We start from the raw sequence: 21,622 nt of genomic DNA, 5'->3' as shown, positions 1-21,622 counted from the left end.
ATCCCACCCATTTATAAACGAGCGCCTAAATATACACAGCGCTTAATTAAAGCTGGGCATCCATTATTGAAGCGAATCCCAGTTTTATGGGATGAGAAGGTAATTAGTCCCTCTACACCTTAGCGCTCATCTCTGTTTCAAGGGGTTATAAATACCAACCCTGCCGCCTCGCGAAGGCTATCCTTTAAATTACATCCTCACGCTTTACAAAAGGTTAGAGGAAAGGATTTCCGGAGTTACGTGACATGATGCTTAAACACAAGAGCTATTAACGTGTTCCTCATCCAGAGGAGGCGACGCAACCCAACGGTCATCTGATGCAGACAACAACACGGCAACCTTACTCGTCTCGGACACTGTGCTCAGATCAACCAGGAGCTGGCTTCCCAAGGTCAGACTCCGTCCTGAGGAGACAAATAACCTTTCCTTGTAATCTTTGGAATGTCGCATCCGAATCACTTTGGGTAATAACAAATAATGACCCTAGCTCTACCATTGGGAAAAGAGGTATTGATTTCTTTCACCCACCAAAGCCTGAAATTATGACCTTAGCTTTACAGGGATGGATATGTCACTGTTTGCAAAATGAAATATCTGTTTTATGTGATTGCTGATGGGTCAAAAGTCCATCCCCTAAATGTTGAAATGACAATACACACACATCTATTATACTCTAATAGCCACACACATATGGTGCTTTAAAAAATCCCATCTGGCTAAACATGTAAACACGACTTGTGAAAGGTAAAATTAAAGATCAAACAAGTGCCCAGTAATTTCAAAATCAAGCTTTTAATTCTTTTCATAACTTGCTTGAGTGAACTCGTGAACTCGAGGTGTTTCACAATGTTTTGACATTAAAACTGCTTTAATTGCATAACCTTAGTTAAATGTGGAGGACTATCAGGGGCTTTAGGACACTTGCAGCTCTGCAGTTAATATACTCTGCAGCAACACAATTCATATGCAGTTTTGCTATTATTAAACTCTGTCTAAGCTGGAACCCCCTCTGAATATTTTAAAATATACTAAATATTCTAGTTAAGTATTTCTGGCACTGAGGAAAAGAAAGGAGATTTTATTGTTGGAAAAAAAAAACCCAAAACAAAACATTTCTTTATTCACACAGTCAAAGCCAATAACCTCTGCAGTCCGTGTCAGTCCGTGATGCTCTTAGCAGACTGATTCTGTTTGAAATCTTGCATGTAAAAATACATTTATATGAACTTGACCATGGTGTTGCATGCATAGTTTCTCCGTGCAACACTGGCCTAAGGGTGATGAATATAACAAACCTGTGCTTTGCAATTTCTGACACATTTTCACAGTTTAACCAAAATGAAAGCACATCTTGTTGAGTGAAATATTCCAGCCTTATATTTCCTACTTTTACCCATAGCCAAGAGCAGTGGGTAATGATTGCTGTGAGTGTGCTGTAAGTCTTTCCTAATGAAGTATTGCCCACAGTTTTTCAGATTTTCTATGCTTTTTTTATGATAATCGCATTAAAATGGTCTCCAGATCAAAGAACTCAATGTTTTGTTCTTTGATGTCAGTCAGCTGAGCCCTCTTCAATTAAACTACAACACAGAGGAAAGAGGTCAACAGGCCAAATTCTGTTGCATTGTCAAGTCTCACTTTGTATTTACATCTTGTTGAATGTGTCGTCTGCAGCCTGAGATGGAAAATGATTTGACAGTAAACTCAATAGCCTAATAAGGTTTCTGTCCATCAGCGCATTTCAGCATTTTCTCCCACTGAACCTCTCATCCCTAACCTTTCAGTTCAGATGCTGATTTTGAACTTTGATAACAACAGAGCGCTTCATCGAAAATTATCATACAGTTATGTGTCAATAATTACATTTACAGGCACAGAGCGCCAAAGCAGCTCATTCAGGTTAAGGGATAAAATTTAGCTAACACAGTACATAATAAATTGCCCTAGTTATGGGTCCATGTTGGTGCTGCATGCTCCTCATTACAAAGATAAAAGCTTGTTTGTGCAATTGTCCAGGGGATATGGTATATAGTGTACATTAAAAAAATAAATAAATAAATTAAAAAAGAAAAAGAACCTGAACACTCCCAATTATTTTGATATTGCAAGCTTTAAATATTTAGGATATTTTACAGGACACTGTGCTTAACTCACTGCGTTGGTCACTGGACGTAGCTTGAGCTACACTGGTTGTCATAGTGTGACGATGGCAGTCGTTTGGGTGAGAGATGCTTCCTGCCTTTGGGTTTAATAAAGTCAACATATGCTGCTGCAGAGCATGAAGAAAAGCGAAGACTTTTTAAACTTTCCAGAGAGTGAAGGACAGTAGCGGAGGAACCAAGAGTTCAGGGTTTAGCCTTTTAAAACTGGATGATTGAATTTCTTGGCAGGGGATTCATTAAAATGATAATTCTTATTTATGAAGCCCTTTAAAAAATTAAAATACTCTCCGTGTACTGCTTCCTATTAATTAACTTTTTTTCCTCTCATTTTCTTTCTTTCTCCTCTCTACTTTTCTCTACTGAACTTGACACACTAATAGGTTATGAATAATTCCGTTTCAGTTTAGACGGCAATTAGCCACAACGCCAGAGGCCATTCTTCTCCCTCTCTTGTGGAGTGGTGATTTAAGACCCAGCTGAGTTAGGGTGCTCCAACTATCCCCGGACTACATCATTCACTTCTCCCCACCCAACGCCGAAACAGGAAACAGTTAACTGAGTAAATCCCCTTCCATTGATAAAGTCTTTGGCTGACGTCAGCGCGGGGGAACGCTCAAACGGAGGCTTGCGATTGGTCATCAAGAAGAGAGGTTCGAGGATTTGGGTAAAAAGAAAGTGAGCAGGAAGAGAAAAAAAAGGAAACATGAAAACCAAAGGCAGGTCTCAGAGGCACAAAATGTGATAATGGAGTAAGATTGTCACATGGTGCCTCTCTCTGGTGTTCCACTGAAAAATTTCACCATTGCTAATTAGCCATAGGACCACATGGAGAACAGCATGTCTTTGCTGCTGAAATTGATACATCAGAGGCAAGCGAAGCAGCTGTCGTTAGGGGGACTTAAATACAATAATTACAGCACAGTCTGAGCAATAGGCTACGGGCACATGTCCTCCGCTAGTGACTGAATGAAACATCATGGTAACGGCGGCTGTGTGACGGAGGCAATAAGGCTTGGAGGAAATTGAAGAATGCAAAGATTCCTCAGTGGTAAATCCATACGATTGATAGGCGGATAGACATAGATAAATAAAAAGAAAGCGTTTTGTCTAAAAATATAAATCTCAGAGAAGTAGAGGTCACAGAGATGGCACATACCTCCTCCAGTGCTTAACACTTGTCAACACTTGCCGTTACAACAGAGGAAAAAAACACATAGCTCCTATCAACTTGAAATTTCAGTTGCATCGATTTCTTGACCCTGATAACACACCCGCAGGATCTGGAATCAAGTCCGTTTCTGTTAGGTTCATAGTTGAAGGAAGCAGTAACCTTCCGGTGGACATTTTGGGTCAAGATCACCACTGAAATTTAATTAATCGTTCGTTATCCGAAGGCCTTTCAGTCCGCAAAATTTAAAAGACCTGTGTTCATTAGTTCTTGGTGTGAGACAGTCCTGACAGCAGGATGAAAAAGCAGCCAAGGTGGAGAAGGCAAAAATAAATAACAAGGATAATAAATACTGTATCAAGCTGAAATCCACCTCTGTGTAAAATATCTTCGGTATTCATTGGGTGAAGGTGATTAATCCGCTTGTTGCCTGCGGAGTCATTGTGTTCTTCTCTGAGCCAACGCCCATCCGAGCTGCGTGTCATTTTTCATTTTTCTGTTTTCACACAAATCCTCGACATGCAGCACAAAGAGCTGGCGGCTGACCCCAAAACACACACCAGGCTGGTGAGAAACAACTGATCGCCGCTATTAGAGCAATGAACTTAATCAAAATGAACCTGTCGTGATCAAAAAGATCATCGTGGAGATCGGACCCATCCACATTCCCAAAACCTACAATAACTGAATATTAACATATGACCACCATCATTTATCATGAAGCAGTATTGTCATTCGCTTGGAGGTGTGTTTCTGTCTTTGGCCTCTAACTCCTGAGAGAAATGTCTGGATCTTTAGCAGGTAAATGCTCCACTCTGTTCATTAGCTGGTCGCTAACGATGTCTGTCTGCTGTTTGATGCTGGGCAGGAAGTTTTTTTTAGCTGAAAACAGCTGCCTGCTGCAGCCAAACAGCACACTGTGGGAGTTGTTAGGCAGAATTAAAAAAGCAGAGTGTCCTTGAAACTATGAGCAAAAGCTTAATACAAAATGCTGCAAGAGTGCCTCCTTCACACTGTCATGTTGTTTTTATGTTGTCATTTGACACATTGTTATTATAGTACTATAGTAAAATATGTAATATATTTTAGATATGACAACCAGCTTAATACGAAAGTTGCAAGTAGTTAACACACCTGTTTAATTTATTCTAGCAAACTCTTGCTACTTGCCTCACATCTGGCTTGAAAGCACAGACTTTGAGGGATCAGAGCCCAGCCCACTGATTTCAACAGTCCCTCTGCATGCACCAAAACACACTGAACGCTATAAGCAGGAGCCACTGAAGGTACGTTTCCTCGGCTTTATAATACAGATGAAGTGCCGTGATGGTGGTACTCACACATAACAGTAAGAAAAACGTTCCCTGAAGCCAGGACAACCTTCTCCCTCGTTGCCCGGTCGTAGATGCCCACGTGGCATTCGTAAGGCCCGTTATCTGAGATCCGTACCTCTGGGAGCCTGTAAGACACAAGCGTTACACGGTGAGTTGCATTTTAGCAATATTGATACACTCGTGCACAAAGTAAATGTTTGATTAGGAAGTAAATAAATGAGACAAGAGGACGATAAAGACGGCTCAAAGCGCCGAGAACAGGAGCTAAATTCAGGTCAATCAGTCATCAGACACTTAACTGCTCACAGTCAATAAAGGAGCGGATCTATTCCTCTCAGCATGACGTTGGTTAATTATGTGTTTATTCTGATATTCAAGCGCTCACAGTGTCCAAGGGCACTCAGACAATATCGACCAAACATCTGAATCCACTGGACCAGAATCCTCTACTTCCACCTGAACTAAAGGAGGTTAAATAAGGGAAAAGTTACGACTTATTTTAATGGCATTTCCGAAAGCTCAGTGTAATGTGGAATTCTGAAGTATCTCAAATGCTGAGTGTGAAATACTTCAAAATGCAGATGTTCATGGGAAACAAGCGCGTTGTGTGTTGGCGTCCTTTTGGGGCATCTGTGGCTCAGGAGGGAAAGCAGGTTGCTTGCCAAGCAGGAGGTTTGTGGTTTGATCTCTGGCTCCTCCAGTCTGCACGTCAAAGTGTCCTTAGGCATGATACTGAACCCAAAATTTTTCCTGAAGGCTGTGCCGTTAGTGTGTGTGCGTGTGTGAATGGCATGTTGCATGTGTTGTAACACACTTTGAGCGGTCGGGAGACTTACATTTTTAAACACCAGGAGGGAGTGTGTGAAAAACATATACAAAACCAGTGCATTCAGGTGCTTCTGCATCAAATGATGTACTTCATTTGACATGTCTATAGTAGCAGCAGTAGGTGATTTGAGGGGTGATGAGTGGGAATGCCGCCCCCCGAGTTAACCTGCCACCCCCTTCCTTCTTCTAGTAGCAGAGGGAGTGCAGAGGCAGCAGTGTTGTTTAGTTGAATATGTTCAGTCTAGGCTGCCTGCCTCATTGATCCTTTATCTGTCCCAGGTTTGGCTCTGACCGCGGCTCTGAAATATCAGCAGTCTCACTGTGAGAGAGGATCATAGAGACACACAACCGCATGTAGAGCTCCTACAATATTCTTAGAATATTCCTTTCATATCTATATGATCCTTCTGTAGCGTCTGTGCTGCTAAAAATACCCAGACCAAACCACCCATGTAAGAAAATATTAGAGGGGAGACATGACTACAAATGAGGTTTTTAGTGTTGGTGTTTGGTGAAACCTGGAGTGCAGCGGGTCATGTGACCGAGGGAATTAACCCCCGCTGACCCCATCGCGCTCAGCTCCGACAGTTACATAATTCAAGGCAAAGTTTATACAGTCAAAAACAATATCAGCAACTGCAGCAGCGTCCTCTGGTTGGTGGTGTGGGGGCAGCTCCCATTGGACCACATCCCGCGTTAAGAATGAACAGACTGAGATGCACTGTGGTGTTTGAGGACTTTTCTCCAATACTTCCCAGTTTGTTAAAAAAGTTAATGCAGTTACAAGTTTAGAGGCAGTTTTGACAACTTCATTCTACACACTGGATTCCATATATATATATACAAGTACATCGAAACTTTCACTGTCTGTTTGTACATTTGCTAAAAGTTTATCTCACTGCTTTAATTCCGTGTCAAAGGATGCTGTTGATAAACTATCTTCATCAGCTTATAGTAAACAGCGATGATGAATCAATTAATGCCGTTCAATGATTTATCAATGATATCCTAATAATTAGCATTAGCACAGAATATTTAATGATGATAATTACTAAATGAGTTGCAGTGTTTTATGTGTTAAACTGTCCGGTAAGTTGACCGAACAGTCATCAGTAACGTTTTAACAAAACACTCAATCAGCCGCAATTTCTTTTTTAGAAGATAGAGTGAAAAGTTAAACCTCTATTAAAGGCTCTAATCTGGATTAACCAGTGTTTAAAAAAAAAAAAAAAAAGCCATGACTGTGACGGAGAAAACACAGAAAAACAAAAGCTTCCCATGTACTCTAAAAGATGCAGACTGAATTCAAGCCGTGAACCTCTTTGATTCCAAACCTGCTTGTTAACCAGCTGACGCCTCTGAGCTGCATCAGCTCTCGCACACAGACTAAATAAATATGGAGACGACACCATCAGCTGGTTCAGCGCTCACCAGCATTACGATCACGGAAATAAAGTCTAACTCATACAGTGTCACTGTGTCGTACATCTTCATTGCTGCAGTGTGCGTGTTTAAAGTGAACAAAATAAACTAAAGTATGAATGAATTCTCCCTTTTGTCATTTTATCAGCGCAAGTGTATTTCAGGGTCTAAATAAAATCTTAACTGAAAGCCTTTAAAACTCCCGCTGAGTGCATTATTAATACTGTTTCTTGTCAGTGATTTATTTAGTGAATCATTTATTTATTTTTCACTATTTGTTTGCGATCTGTAATTCTCCCAGAAGGCACATGTTGTCTGCTAGCGAACGGAGCTGAGCGGCTTGAAGGGCGTCCTCGCTTTGTCGTGCTTTTGGTTTAGTTCAAGAGAGAAACAGATACATGGAGGATGTTCTCCGCCCTAATGTGCAGGCCAAGATGTCTGCACATGTATGTAGGTATATTTCACTCTTTTCACAGATAAACGACTCAAACAATCTCTGGCTTTACGTGAACGTTTCATGAGACCGAAAAGGAGGTTTGTTCAATGTGAAAAACAAAAAAAGAAAAGTTTTCTCAAAAGCAAAAGACCTTCAAACAAAGAGTAAAACACAAAAACAGAGTATATCCCATAACCAACCGAGCAAAAACATAAAAAACCCCTGCAAAATATGAATACACAAGTCAAACAGTTTAATTAACAAAGAACTTAATGATATCCAGGAATTGTGCAATATGAGAAGCTGCAAAAAAACACCAAAAATACTTGGAAAACGTTCAACTAAGCAAAAAAAGAATCACTATGGCTAATTTGCAGCTAAAATTCGTGACCAAATCAAATTTCTTTCTGACTATAACGACTTTTAGCCTGCTGACCTCTGACGATCTCGGCCCAGACCATCAATCCACAGTGATGCATCTTAGCTGAAACACGTAACACCCAAAAGTCACTGCCTGGTGTCTTAACTCCACTGTTCTGGGTGGCATAGTGGCACAAGTGGTAACACTGTGGCCTCACAGCTAGAAGGTCCCGGTTCGAATCCCGCTGTGGACACTGGTGGCGTGTCCTCCACCATGCCTTCTGTGCCTGCTCGAGGAAGTTTGCATGTTCTCCCTGTGTTCACCCGGGGCATCGTCCTTAAATAACCCCACTAAAAACATGCAAGAAGATCACCACCTGACCAATGGTGACGACAGAGAGTTGGGTCCCCGGGCGCCGCTGTCGGCCGGCAGCCCACCACTCCTGGTCTGCCACAGAGGAAGGACGGACGAGGGATGGGTCAAATGCGGAGAAATAATTTCACGAAGCATGGCGTGTGCATGTAATGTGTGATCAATAAAGTACGTTCATCGCTCATTGACCTCCTCAATGTTTAAATCCCTTCACTAATCAGCTGTTTACTTCACTCCGTAAGGTCCGACCAACCAAGGAGCTGAAAGCCGCTGCAGCTGCACGGAGCTACAGATGATGGTTGATTTCCAGTGGGATCAACAGTTCAGCAGCACTGTCAGTGTGAGTCACTGATTCACTGAAATACCAAAATATCCTGAAGTTGTTTGATGGAGCTTTTATTCCGTATCCTGTACTCTTCTCTTGTGGGTGGGTTTCACGATTTGTCAAAAAAGCCATTTAAAAGTGTCCATGTACGTAAATGCGGCAGGTTTTTTGAGCTATTTTGTGAAAGAGATCTGTGTCAAATTTCAACATATTCACAGTAAACAGATCTAAAGCACAACTTTTATCATAGAGCACAGAACTTCAGTACTGTCTTCAGTTCATTTTAATTTTACTTTTGAGCTTCTTCTTCAGGCATAAATATGTTTTTTTTCTCAGCATCTTTTTTTTTGGCCTCCAATTCTGCAGAGCAGCAACAGTCAACAATTACTCAGTCTGTGATCGCAGATGAGCATTTTTGAAAGCGCGAAGGAGCGCAATCTGTATTCTGCACTTGGCTAATATGTCAACACCGATAATCAAAGTGAGACACCACTAGTCACATTTAGCCCCCGTGATTTATTCCCACAAAACAGGGACAATTGTCCTTGCCGCCCGGGTGTTTCAAATGGGGACCTCTGTTGGAACAGCGGCAGGTCGCTCACAGCAGCCGGGCTTTAATGAGTTCAGCTGTGTGTGTGTGTGTGTGTGTGTGTGTGTGTGTGTGTGTGTGTGTGTGTGTGTGTGTGTGTGTGTGTGTGTGTGTGTGTGTGTGTGTGTGTGTGTGTGTGTGTGTGTGTGTGATGATCACTGTTTTGGAGAGCAGTCAAATCTGTGTGCCAACAAACATCTTCTACCGTGTGTGTGCATATATAGATAAATATATATATATATCTATTCCCTCACTTAAACTTTGAACCACCCTTGAGCAAGAAACTGTCACCTGAACTGAAAAGTTGAAAGAAAGAAAAACACTGGAATGAATTTAGCTTATTCCTGTTCCTAGCTCGTCCTGTGAGAACTTAACTATAAGTACACATATTTTCCACATACTTCTTCTGGGTTTGTTATGTCTTTGAATGTGGATTATTTAATCATTTACATATTGCACGAGTGTTTGTCCTTGGAAGGAAAACCATAGAAATTCATGTTAAGTATCAGCAAAAAAAAAAGAATTGAGCTCTACTGATGAGACAAATATTTTCCTTTATATCTTTTGCTCTGTGTTTTCTTAGTTATCTGCAATCCTTTGAGATCTTAAATATTTAACAAAACCTAATAAAACCTGATGAGGAGTTGCAACATTTTTTATCCATTGCTGCCTTCACTGACCAGGACAGCTGAGATCATTAACAAAAACCACCAAATTTTGGTCTTGCCTTCAGTGCACGAACTTGCAGCAAGTTTTTCTGAATGAACCAATCGTAAACAAATGTTTGAAAAAGGTAGCGAGGACCTCGAGACATGAAGCGGGGTTGTCTCCACCAGCCGTTCCTTGAGGGATAAGAATAAAACAACTAAGTCTTGTATTCAGCGCAGTGCAAAATGATGAGAATAGCAGTTAAACTCTCTGTGGTGGCAGGCGAGGGGAGGTAATTGGCTTCGTCTTGTGCTGGCTACATTATAGTAAACGCTGATGTAGCCCATTGCTTTGTTTTTACAAACAAAGCCGTTGATCTGTTATCCACAATCCTGACTGCAGCATTCATGGATTCCACCCAAGACAAGTGTAGAGAAAGGGGCCCGGAGATAAGACAATTCAAGGCATGGAAGAATTGCCGGAAGAAGGGTGAGAAGGCCACAAAGAAACCCCCAACCGCAGCATTTCTGAGCGGCTGCCTGCTCCTGAAGTCTTTTACCCGCTTGACAGCGAGACACATCCATCAGAATTAGGCGAAGAAAAAGAGGAAAGGTTGTACTCCTAACACTGAGACTTCTTTTAAATATTAAGACTGGTGGAATTAATTTTTCAACACCCCCTCTAATCTTTGATGTCATGCGTTTCGGAGGTGCTAGTCCATTGAGAATGTGTTCGCAAAACTGGAACATGTGACTCTGAGATTACTCAAGCTCCTTTTCACAGCTGTCTCCCATTCACTATTAATGGGTCAGCTAGTGTTTGAAATCCTAATTGGAATGAAATCACCGTTTAACTGGAATGACTGAAAGAAACGCTCAAAGTTTTGTGCAAATTCTGCTGAATTAGAGTTCTATTGTGAATTCTGCTGCTGTGATTATCCCTATAAATCAGGAGTAGCATCGGCTGTGCTGCACAGTTTTGAGCGTGCCATTTCAGCTCAAGCAGTTTTGAGAGCTCATGAGTACACTGTTCAGCAAACATTTTGAGTCCTGTGTTAACTAAAGTCCACTAGCACTGGATTTATCCTGGGAGAAACCATTCATGATTTGAGTGTGCCTTCGTGCAGAGCCCTGTTGTCTCTGCATCCCCTGGATCCTGGTCTCCAACTCCCTCCTGTTAAATAGTTTTTTCCTCACACCTCCCTCTTATATCTTTTTTCATATTCAACTGTTTCTTTTGAGACAATTTCTGAATTATTTTTGTCCTTTGTTCTGAAATTACAGTACCCATTGTTCAGCGAGTTGTAAAAATCTGATTAGCAGTGACACAAATCAAGGTAGACGCTGGGGGAAGCTATTAAAAAAATACATAAGACAGAAAGAAGTTAAGCTTTTTTCAAAGCTTTGAAAACAAAAATTAGTGTCAGCACAACTTAGATATGGTAAATACACAACCAAGTGAATAAGTAATTGAATAAACAAGCAATTTCCAGCAAACTGCATTAAACACACCACGAAATCTCCGTTGTGCACCAAAAAAAACAGCACATACACAGTGGAGATCGATAGCAATGGGCCCCCATGGAGGAGCAGCAAAAACAGCACACGGCAAAGAGAGATCGATTGTCCCCTAGGAGTTGCATCTGAAAGCTCTTTCCTGTTATGTAGGCCTTCCTGCAGAACTCCTCCTGCCTACAAATGCAAGCAAATGCAAGTGCCGAGGTGGAGAGTGAAAAAGAGCAGTCTTGACAGAGCGGCGTCTGATCGCTCATCCAGTCAATCTCCGCGTCAAATTCACTAGCACATTGTCAGATACTCGAGCATTAAAGTCGCCAGTCCTCGACGGGTCAGAAGCGGCGCCTGCGAGGCCGTACACACTCGACATAAAAGCAGAGAGGGCGGGATGCAAAGAGAGGTGTGTAATCACCCATGTTTCCTTACGGAATAAGCGAGAAACAAAATGACGAGGATCATGCTGTGATTCCCTGAGTACCAAGGGAGGTGTGATTGGCTTTGTGCTGGCTGGTTACATTATAGTAATTGCTGATGTAGCTCTTCTCTCTGCTCTTATCCACAAAGCTCCAGTTCCGTTGTTTGCTATCCTAAGAAATGCATTCATGGATTCAAATCCACACAAATACAGAGGAGAGCTCAAGGATAAAAAGGTAGAAAGCATGGAGATGTTGCTGGAAGAAGAGTAAAGACCCACACAGAAACCTCTCTAAAAAGGCTTTTTGCTGATTACAGTAGCTTTAAAGCCCCATTCAACATGCACAGAACTGCTGTATTAACTATCATTCATTACCAAAAACTGTTCATCATTCACAAAGAATAATCATTCCAGTAAATTCTTAAATTCTCTTTTACACCTAAAAAACAAAATTGATGAGACAATCCTCAAAAAGCTTCAAAAGGTGATTTGGCATCATTTTGTTTGGACTGAAAGCAATTTGCAACCATATTTTGTCAACAAATCAAAACACACCCACAGAGGTAAATTCTGTCTTTTTCACGAGGGGCGCCTCGGTGGACCCACTCACCTTCAGAGGAAGATTGAGCGGAAAGATATCGAAACGAACATTTTTAATTTGCAACTCTAATCAAAATAAAATTGAGAAAGACATTCTTAACATGACTTCCCACAGGAAATATTTATCAATTACTCAAACGCCTTACTGAGCTGCGTTACCTCCTCCACTTGCCAGTACAACAACAAGGCTCGTCTGTCAGACTTAGAGCGAGGGGGGGAAAACAAACGTGTGGTCTGCCAGAATCGCTCCCATGAAATTTTAAGACTGAAGAAATTATTTTTTGATCACCTTCAGCCAGACGGGCTCCCTCAGTTATATACACGACTCACAAAGCAATCTGAAGGAGACAAGGACTTTCAATTTACTCCTTGAGTTTGACGGTTGCTGCAAAGTCATACATTTGTAAACTGACATTTGGGGACACGTCTCTTCCAGTGTCAAGTAATTTGTCATTGCCGATGTTTAGAACAGCCTCCAACAACAACATGGTTTTCACTGCTCGTAGGTTTCACATCTCACATTTAGAAGAAGAAGAAGAAGAAGAAGAAGAAACTACTACATACTATATTTTATCGCACACACACAGCATCATGCACAAATGCACACGCCATGCTTCGTGACATTCTTATTTCTCTGCATTTAACCCATCCATTGTCTCCCTTCCTCCGCGGCAGACCAGGAGTGGTGGGCTGCCAGCCGACAGCGGCGCCCGGAGACCCAGTTCTCCTTCGTCACCACTGGTCAGGTGGTGATGTTCTTGCATGTTTTTAGTGGGGATATTTTTATGGAGGATACCACAGGTGAGCATGAGGAGAACATGCAAACTCCACACAGAGAGACCCCTTTCCTCGAGCATTAGGCACTGAAAGCATGATGGAGGACACGCCCCCGGCGCCCTCAGCAAGAATCGAACCCGGGGCCTAGCTGTGAGGCGACAGTGTTACCACTTGTTCCACCGTGCCACCAATTAAACTGCATCTTGTCTTTTTTCTGCCACAAGTGTCACTCCAATGACTGACAACGCCAGCGCAAAGCAAAGCAGCATTTTCTATTGCCAGCTGCAACCTTTTATTCGACACATTTCAGCTTGTATCCTCAGAAAAAAACAGACATGTCCTTTTCCAAAGACAATAGGGATTTAGCTAACATAACAAGGCTTCATAATCCTAGCTTAGCCAACAAAGTCCTCATCTATGACTTATATAATGTTAGCTATTGTTCCTACAAGTGGATCAATGCTTCATTAAGTGATCTCTGCAGCTTCCAGGTGTGAATGCGTGTAACTGTGTGATCAGGGCGTTCCTGCAGAGACCGGCTTCCTCTCCCTGAAACTTACCTGAATTAACAACAAAAATCATAATATTATCAACCCGTCCCTGCAGCTGCAGCACGATCCATTCGTTGCCCTCCAAAATGACCAATATGACTGTGAGGAAAATGATTCACAGGAGGGTTGTCTGATCTTCCACCTCTCGTTTCATCATGGAAAAAGATGTGGACATGGGTAAAAGGAAGCAATGTCGGGCATTGGCGGGAGATGGGATACGAACCGCAGTCTCCAGTGTCAACATCAGGCAATTTTTACTGTATGCTCAACCATCCACCCCGATCTTCTCCCATAAGAGGCTTTGGGGTGCTACAACATCACGCAACCTTCACTTTTGCTTTAGAGGGAGAGTAATCATTACTGTCACAACCTCAAGATCAGGAAAACGTAACCGTAAGTCATTTTAAATCTTAACCAACAGCCGATTCTGTATATTCGCATTCAAGACAAGGAAATTACACACAAACGCATAACTATAAGTTCATAACAAATATAAGGATTTTTTTTAAAATCTCGAGATTTGAGCTTGAACGCTGGGGGTCATTCACACATCAAGTGTCATCAGAGACATGAAAGATCTGTCATTTGTCTTTCGAGAACCAATCCACGCAATGGTACTTGAATACAGAGGAGGTTACAGCTGCATCTATTCTTAGGAGGAGTTCGACTAATAGCTGTCCAAGCCAGTCAAGACTGAGCAATCTCACATGAAGCCGATATCAGTGTCACTTGTGAAAACTTGTCTATGAGCTGAAAGCAGGCACGTGAGGGGAAAAATCACCTTGATTACTGTTACTCCATTATGGAAGAGTAATCACATATCGCAGTGAGAAAAAAGTATTCTACAAAAGGAAAAGCTAAAAATATACTCCTCTGCAGAATGCTCTGAGTTTATAAAAGATACAGCATATTGAGGCATTCATTTTTGGTCGTACAAGTGGATTTGTCAGACTGCTAAGGCTTTGTACAGAAGATTTACCGTTCTCAGGTGGAAATGGGAGATTATAGCGAGTAAAAATTCAGCTTTTTGCATTTCTTAGTAGTGTTGAGCTTCTGTGTTACACCGTGAAAGTGGGACCGTGACCAGTCAGAGGGAATTCTTTCTTGGATGGAAGAATGGTGTGACTGTGGCAGGAGTCCACGTTTCTCTCTGGCTGACTAACACAGGCTAAGCATTCAGATACAGATCCGGATACAGGTCAGTGCAGGTAGCATCCAGCTGTTTCGTTATATTAGACTTTCTCTCACTTCCTCTCTCTGTATGACTGTGTGTGTGGGCGTGGGCGGGGGGGGGTCATGTTTTCACTTTGTGTGTACATTCATGTTTACATGTCTGTGTGCATGTAAGTGTGTACACCATTCTATTGTGATGATGCCTACTCTCCCAAAGGGATAGTGGGATTGTCCAGATAAATCATCCTCAGCTGGGCAGCCACACCACACGAGGGGGAAAAAAAAAGGAGAAATAAATCCGAAGAGGTGGGAAAACATACATGAGCGGAATCAAAGAAAAGCAAGAGGACAAAGATGAAAGGGGGTGATGAAAGTGGGATCATTGCAGAAGGATGCAAAGAGCGAAACATTTCAGTTTTGACTGAAGTCGTAGGTGCCATGTATGGCCGGCTCTTCCTTTGTGTCGTTGAGCATTCAGACAGGGATATCTGCTGTAGGATGAGAGCCAGTGCAGAGGGAGCAAGAAATGAGGAGATGGGCAGACAGCTGCCAGCCGTATTGTTGAAGCCTGGGGTAAAGGAAGGCAGTCCCCACGACGCCTTAAACGTGTAATCAAGCCAACCGGAGCCAGATGACTCCTCGTCCTGTTACTCCCCCCTTCTCCATCTCTTGCTCTCTCTGAGTAAAACCTGTTAATGCACACACAGAGGGGCTGTCTATGCACTGGATCATGATCAGAGATGCATCTGCATGTTCACCTCCTTGATATTATGCCTAAGGAAGGCAGCGCTACCTGGGATATATGCACCGGCCTGGCCAGATGTTCGCTAAGTCTTGGACGCTGAACTTGTTATCCCGAGCAGAGTTGCTGATTAGAGTTTGTCAGTGCCTCCTGTCCACATGTAATAATGCACTGACCCCTTCATACGGTCACTCCAGTCTGGCCTGGTCTGACCAGCAGCAGATGGCTGAGGATGAAGTTGTGCAGCACAGAGCAGGAGTTCATCTAGGTGTATTTACAACCACAGTATCAAGAGCTTGTTTGATTAAACCGCAAGTTCAATTTTTTTAAGTCGCTAGTGCTGCAAAGTGAATGGAGTAAAAACAGAGTAGTTAACACAGTGCCTACTCTACAAGTAAGTAGTCTTGTTTCAGATTAAAGTTAATTGATTTTGAGGCTCACCGGACGGTTGATTGGTACACAAGGTCCTCACGCCTGCGGTAGTCCTCCATGTGAGAGTAATTGGTATTAAACATAGCATCGTAGGTGAAGATTTTCTGCTTGATGGTTCCTCCATCTGTGACCTGTGAAGCAAAAAGAGAGAGCATTAATAAGATGATTCCTGTAATGATGGATGGGACAGGGCCTTCCTTCTTGCCCCTAGAGCTCCTCCTACGCATAAACTGTTGTCCTATGGCCTGGAGTGTAGATAGCACTCCTGCCTGCAATTAACTCATTGATTCATTTGCAGACATGATAAGCCCATTCCATATAACATCTAAAGCAGGGGACTGAGAACCTGCTGACATGCTAGCAGCGAGACAGTCTCTTAGGTAGCTGCCAGGTTGTGTTTGTGCACATGGTTAAGTCTTAATGAAGACTGACACAGTACGGTGTTCTGTATGTGTCAAGCAGTCTGCTTTCTGCAGAGGTAATGGCTTGTGACGAGATACTGCAGAGGTAGGGGGACAGGATATTCAAAACACTGGTCTCATCTCTTTTTTTTTTTTTTTTTTGCGCAGGGTAGATGATGGAGTAGTTCTTTCCTTTGTAATATTCACAGGAGTGTTAAAGTCACTTAGCATTTGAATGACTGTGATTTCTCCTCTCCTCAGAAGCCACAGACAGCCATAAAGGAAAAAGGGTGACAGGATTTTAATGGAGCCACTAATGCTGCTTTGAAGGAGGAAATTGTTGGTGGGCCAGGGATCCTTCTTCCGTTTGCCAGTGAAGATGCTATCGTTCTGATCCAATCCAATCCCTTCACTGAGGTAAACAATGTCAAAGCCTTTCATGATTAGTCCATATAATACATAATGTACACGTTCGCCTCATGAAGAGACAAAGCTAAATTGTATTTATGTCAGCAAACAATTGTTCCTGGTGAATGTGGTGTAACTCATTTAACCTCTTGCCTCTGGAGAAAGCACACCGCCTCAGGCTTAGTTTACTAAGTGGTACTGCACAGGGAGTCGGCAGTGCTGAAACAACCAAAAGCAGGAGTGTGGAAATAAATTACCTTTGTCACATGTAACCAATGAGAAGGAGGCTTTTAGATATTTTTACAGATTTCAAAATAAAGGTCAAGATGCTTGTTTGCAAGAATGTTTTTGAAAGTGCAATGTGCAAGAATTGGCCGTCTGTCGAGGGTCGCTCAAAGAAACAGGGGAGGACCAGAGGAACCGCCAACTGCTGCTCACTACACTCTTTGCTGTGGCTATCTTTGGCTGTAGCCACTGGCTGCCATTAGCTGTTTACCTCAGTTAGCTGGGGAGCTAGTGGCCTTTTTAAGTAACTGGAGTCTATTCAACTGAGAACTTAGAGCACTGGCAGATTGTTGGTGTTCACACTGCAGGCGGACACGGCTGGATCAGGACAAAACAGATTCTCCAAGGCTGAGTTCCAACCATCACTCTGAATCGAGGGACAATGAAGACACGGCAGGCGGGGACAGGAGAGCAGTGAAGAGGGACAGGAGCAGGAGGAAGGTCAGTCAACGCCAGCTGAGAAAAGCAGCATTTATAGCTGGAAAAGTTTTGCATCAAACACAGAGAACCAAACCAGAGTTGGTGGTTGTTGTCGGAGTGGAAGGTCAAGGTGATTTTGATGCATTTTATTACTTTACTGTCAAATTTGAATGAAGACAGAGAGTGAACGTGGCAATGAAGCTCATCTTGGTTCACTGAAGGCAAGATACTTGAATTCTGAAGGTGTACAGTACAGTATTTTTCTGTTTAATACGTGTAACAGCATTTCTTTTCTTGAGTATATTTTGTTCATTTATCAGACCAAAAAAACCAAAAGTGCTTGTGAAATGTAACAAACTTGCTACTCAAATAGACCTCCCAGCTGAAACCTATGCTATTACGAAACAGGACGGGCCAGGGCTAGCTGGTTAGCATGTTAACTTCAGGTGATATCTCTGCAATGCAAAACACATGAAAAAATAAAACAAACAAAAAAATAAATAAATAAAATTCTGGACATATCTTACACATTGCACCTTTAAAACAGTCCTCCACTTGAGTGTATGATTTTAGACCTGTGACACCATTCAGCTAAGAAAAGTTTGCCACCCTTGTCAAACCTTTGAGTGTTTTGGGCCATTTGCTCATTTTTAATATCAGATCAGGTGTGTAGACACCGAGCAACGATGTGGCTTTGTTTAGACCTACAGAAAAGGGAGAGGCAACAGGAAAAGGTCAGCCTCTAAAAGCAAAGCAATGTCTGAAAACTGTGCTTTCCAACCACCCAGACTTGTGTCACCACTGTAGTTACAGTAATGGACCTTTTAGAAGTATCACCATAGGGAGTCAAAAGACATATCTGTCTGGCATGGCTATACAGCACCGTGTGAAAATGGTCAAACAGAGCGAAGAAAGAATACCACCCTTAACTTTCTTGATGTATGAGACCCGCAGTATATGGAAAGCTAAGAGGCAGCACATTTTTACTGGATTAATAATGAGATGTCAGAGAGACATAAGGTGATATACCCGACAGATTAGTACAGTGTGAGACAAGCATTTATAAAGACAAATTACGCAACAAACCTGTCAGTGAAATTGGAGTGGTTCATTTCCAGTCACTTGCTTCTATATTTCTCAGTTTCACACAGGAATAGTGCTTGGGCAAGCACCTGTGAGACTAAATCAAATATATTTCCATTCTACAAAAGGATTTTCCTCATTTCTTTGCGATCTTCAAAACCTGATCTGCTTACGTCCCTGACAGTCTCAGAATATTTTGCTTCCATTAAGTGTAAACAGTCGAAGTCAGACAGGCCAAACATATTTCTTTTTATTGATACTCATTATTTTGTTGCTTGTTTGTTTTGAACAACCTAAAGTCTTTCACTAGAACAGCCATTCGAGTCAAATACTTCAACTTTCATAATTGGCAATGCATACCAGGGGTTTTTGCCCACTGCATTAATCACTGGATACGACAAAACAGCAAAAATCATTGCAAAAACAATGCAAAGCTGCATTTTCGCATCAGGAAAGCCAACATGGCATGCTGCACGTGTATGTGCACGTCTTGGCGTGTACGCATTCTGCACATCAGCAGTCACCTTTTAGCTGACATAAAGCAGCCACTGATGTGTTTAGCCCTCAGGCAGCAGTAGCTGTGAACAACTGACTGTGTGACTTTACACATGGCACTTTCATCAATTTTGGATTGGCAGTATTTTAGCTTGTTAGCAGCTAACAGTAATATAGTCTGCTCACCTTGTTAATACATCTCATCAACATGCTCTCTAATTTAAAAGTCTTTAGTCACATGCAAACATGAGATGAGGGTGGTGTGTTGAATCAGCCTGCTGTGAGGAAGGTACTGTAACAGTGCAAAATAATAAAATCTTTTTATAGCCAGGCAGTTACATACTAGGCATTAAAGCTCACAGGCAATTCTCCAGTGGACTTTTATGAAAGCGCCAGCATTGCTTCCTCCGAGATTTGCACTAACTGCATCACTTCTGTTGGAGCTACATCTCTGAGTTGGCACTAACACGATGGCCCGGAGGTAGCTGTCCAAGTCCTCACGTGGGTGTTGGTCAGGTCTGAGATGACACACACCCTCCATAGGACTGACCTGCTGTGCGCGTTTGTGACCTAAGCTTGACTAAATCCATTGACCTCGCTGCTGTTGCAGATTTTCCATCATTGTTGCAGACATCTGTTGAAAAGCACAACTGAGACTGCACCTTGCGTAAGCTACTGTAGGTAACACTTTGGAAGCCTTCTCCAACGGCAGAAATAGAAGTAGTACGTGCAAGCAGTAATAACCAGCAGAGCTAAAAAGACAAAGGATTCCACAGACAGAAGCTCAAACATCATTACCACAATCTGGTAGAAAAAGACATCAGAGTGTTTAATTGTCAAGTCATCTCCTGGAATTGCAGTGGAAACACTGGAACACCACAGCAATGAAGAGTTGAAAAAGATACAAGAACTTGTGGATTATCTCTTCAAAGGGGACTTTATGTTTTTTTTTTTTTAAGGATGTTATTAGTTTTAATTGTTGGTTCAGATCACATGAATAGCCATGCCCAAGACTGCCTGTGACATTCACATTATCAGCATTTCAAAGCTATTTATTTTCCATTTAACCAAGTGACAGTGAAAGCTATTCTTGAATAAAGGGGGGGAAAAGGACATGACTTTGCTTATTTGCACATATGAGCAAGTGAGCCTATTTTAAGCAATGGTTTACAAATTCCCCACAAAAAAGATCACTTCCACTTCCATCCTAACACACTGCAGTTGAATTTAAAGCTACAAGGCTTCATAAACCGATGCAAAAGTGCTGTGCTGGCCCTGAAGCTCTGAGGTGAGTTGGAGACGTTTTCTAGCCGTCTCCTCTTTCACAGTCCATCTAATCCAACAAGCATTACAATTGCTTCCATCCTCCCCCTGAAAAACCTGGTGGATAATGCAGGTGTCAGATTTCTGGTTGTCTGGAAGCCATAAGGACCAGAGAGGATATTTCTGCCTCCGACAGGTCATCTCTGTGGCGCTCTCTCTTTATCTATCCCTCCTTAATGATTTCACCTCTTAATTAAGACTGACCCGTAAACCCCTGTGTAATAAATCTGAAAGAATCTGCACATCAGTGGATGTCTTCTGATCCCCACAAGGGGACCTGTTTGTGATATAAATGACTGACTATGGAAGGAATAGAACAGTGAGAAGGGAGAGAGTGGGAGGGGAAAAAGAGAGCCAAACTGTGCCAAAACGGCTGTACAAGAGGGAGGGCAAGAGGGAGATGAATACTCTTTGATTGCAGAAAAGCACCGTTGGGGAAGCAAAGCTTTGCTACAACTGCTTTGTTGAATCCAGGCCATGCAATACATATGAGGCACAGAGACACCAAACCTCTCCAACACTCGGCCATCTGGAGATATGAAAAGACAGGCATGGGTGGTAGAGAGTCAGCTACCCCTCCCTTGTCTGCATTGTGGCAGATAGCAGATTTTGGCTGAGGGAATAGCCAGCAGGCGAAAGACAAGTCCTCGACAGGTAGCTGACAATGGGGTGAGTTTGAAGGTGCTCAAAACAGGGTCTCGTGCCTCTCCTGAGATGTGATAATGCCAAGATCTCTCCAGACGGAGGGGCTCCTGTATCCTTCCTGGCCAGCCAGCTGAGCTGACTTTCTAATGATGCTGCCTATTATTGGGGTCAGATTAGGACTGGGTCTCAGGGGTTAACCAGAGCCCTCCCTCTGCCTGTCTGGGGTGGGCCTATTTATAGGCTGCAGCTGCATCAGCAGCCACTGGAGGAAATTCAGCTAACACACTGCAGGCCAACTGTGAGAGATTCAACCTGAATCCTGCTTTATAATTTCAGGCAGCAGTCAGAGACTCACTACAGCAAGTCCTTTATAGTATTTTTCATGCTGGTTAGAAAGAGAGATGAAAAATGAAATGCACTGCATGATATTCTAATCTCCGCATGCAAAGATATGAGGACCTCATGGGGTTTAATGTTATGCTAAGATAGGGCTGAGTAATAACAGTATGTTCTTCACATGGTGTCTTCTAAGTAGATGATAATGGTTTTAAGGAAACATTCATTCGTATTTTACCAGCTTTTCTTTGTGATCTGGATCTACAAGTCTGACGATTGCGTAAGATGGACAGCGGCATGGTTTCACATAATGTCTTAATGAGATTTATTCCCATTCAGTCCCTCATTTAAAGACTTAGACAAGCAGCAACAAAAGA

The 21,622-nt window shown here is 42.4% G+C and overlaps 1 protein-coding gene across 2 annotated transcripts in view; it reads right to left on the bottom strand.

Moving 5' to 3' along the window:
* Nucleotides 1-21,622, bottom strand: part of igsf21a (immunoglobin superfamily, member 21a) — a 181,453-nt gene that overhangs the window by 63,028 nt on the left and 96,803 nt on the right. For both annotated transcript variants that reach the window (XM_070958331.1, XM_070958330.1), the window contains exons 3-4: nt 15,859-15,980; nt 4,671-4,789 (exon numbers count right to left, since the gene is read on the bottom strand). In XM_070958331.1, coding sequence (XP_070814432.1) covers nt 4,671-4,789; nt 15,859-15,980 — 241 coding nt within the window. The remainder of the gene's footprint in view (nt 1-4,670; nt 4,790-15,858; nt 15,981-21,622) is intronic.

This window comes from Chaetodon trifascialis, chromosome 3, assembly GCF_039877785.1.
Source record: "Chaetodon trifascialis isolate fChaTrf1 chromosome 3, fChaTrf1.hap1, whole genome shotgun sequence".
NCBI classification, from domain to species: Eukaryota; Metazoa; Chordata; class Actinopteri; order Chaetodontiformes; family Chaetodontidae; genus Chaetodon; species Chaetodon trifascialis.
The sequence above is the reverse complement of the archived record's forward strand: the minus strand, read 5'-3'. Positions and strand labels throughout refer to the sequence as shown.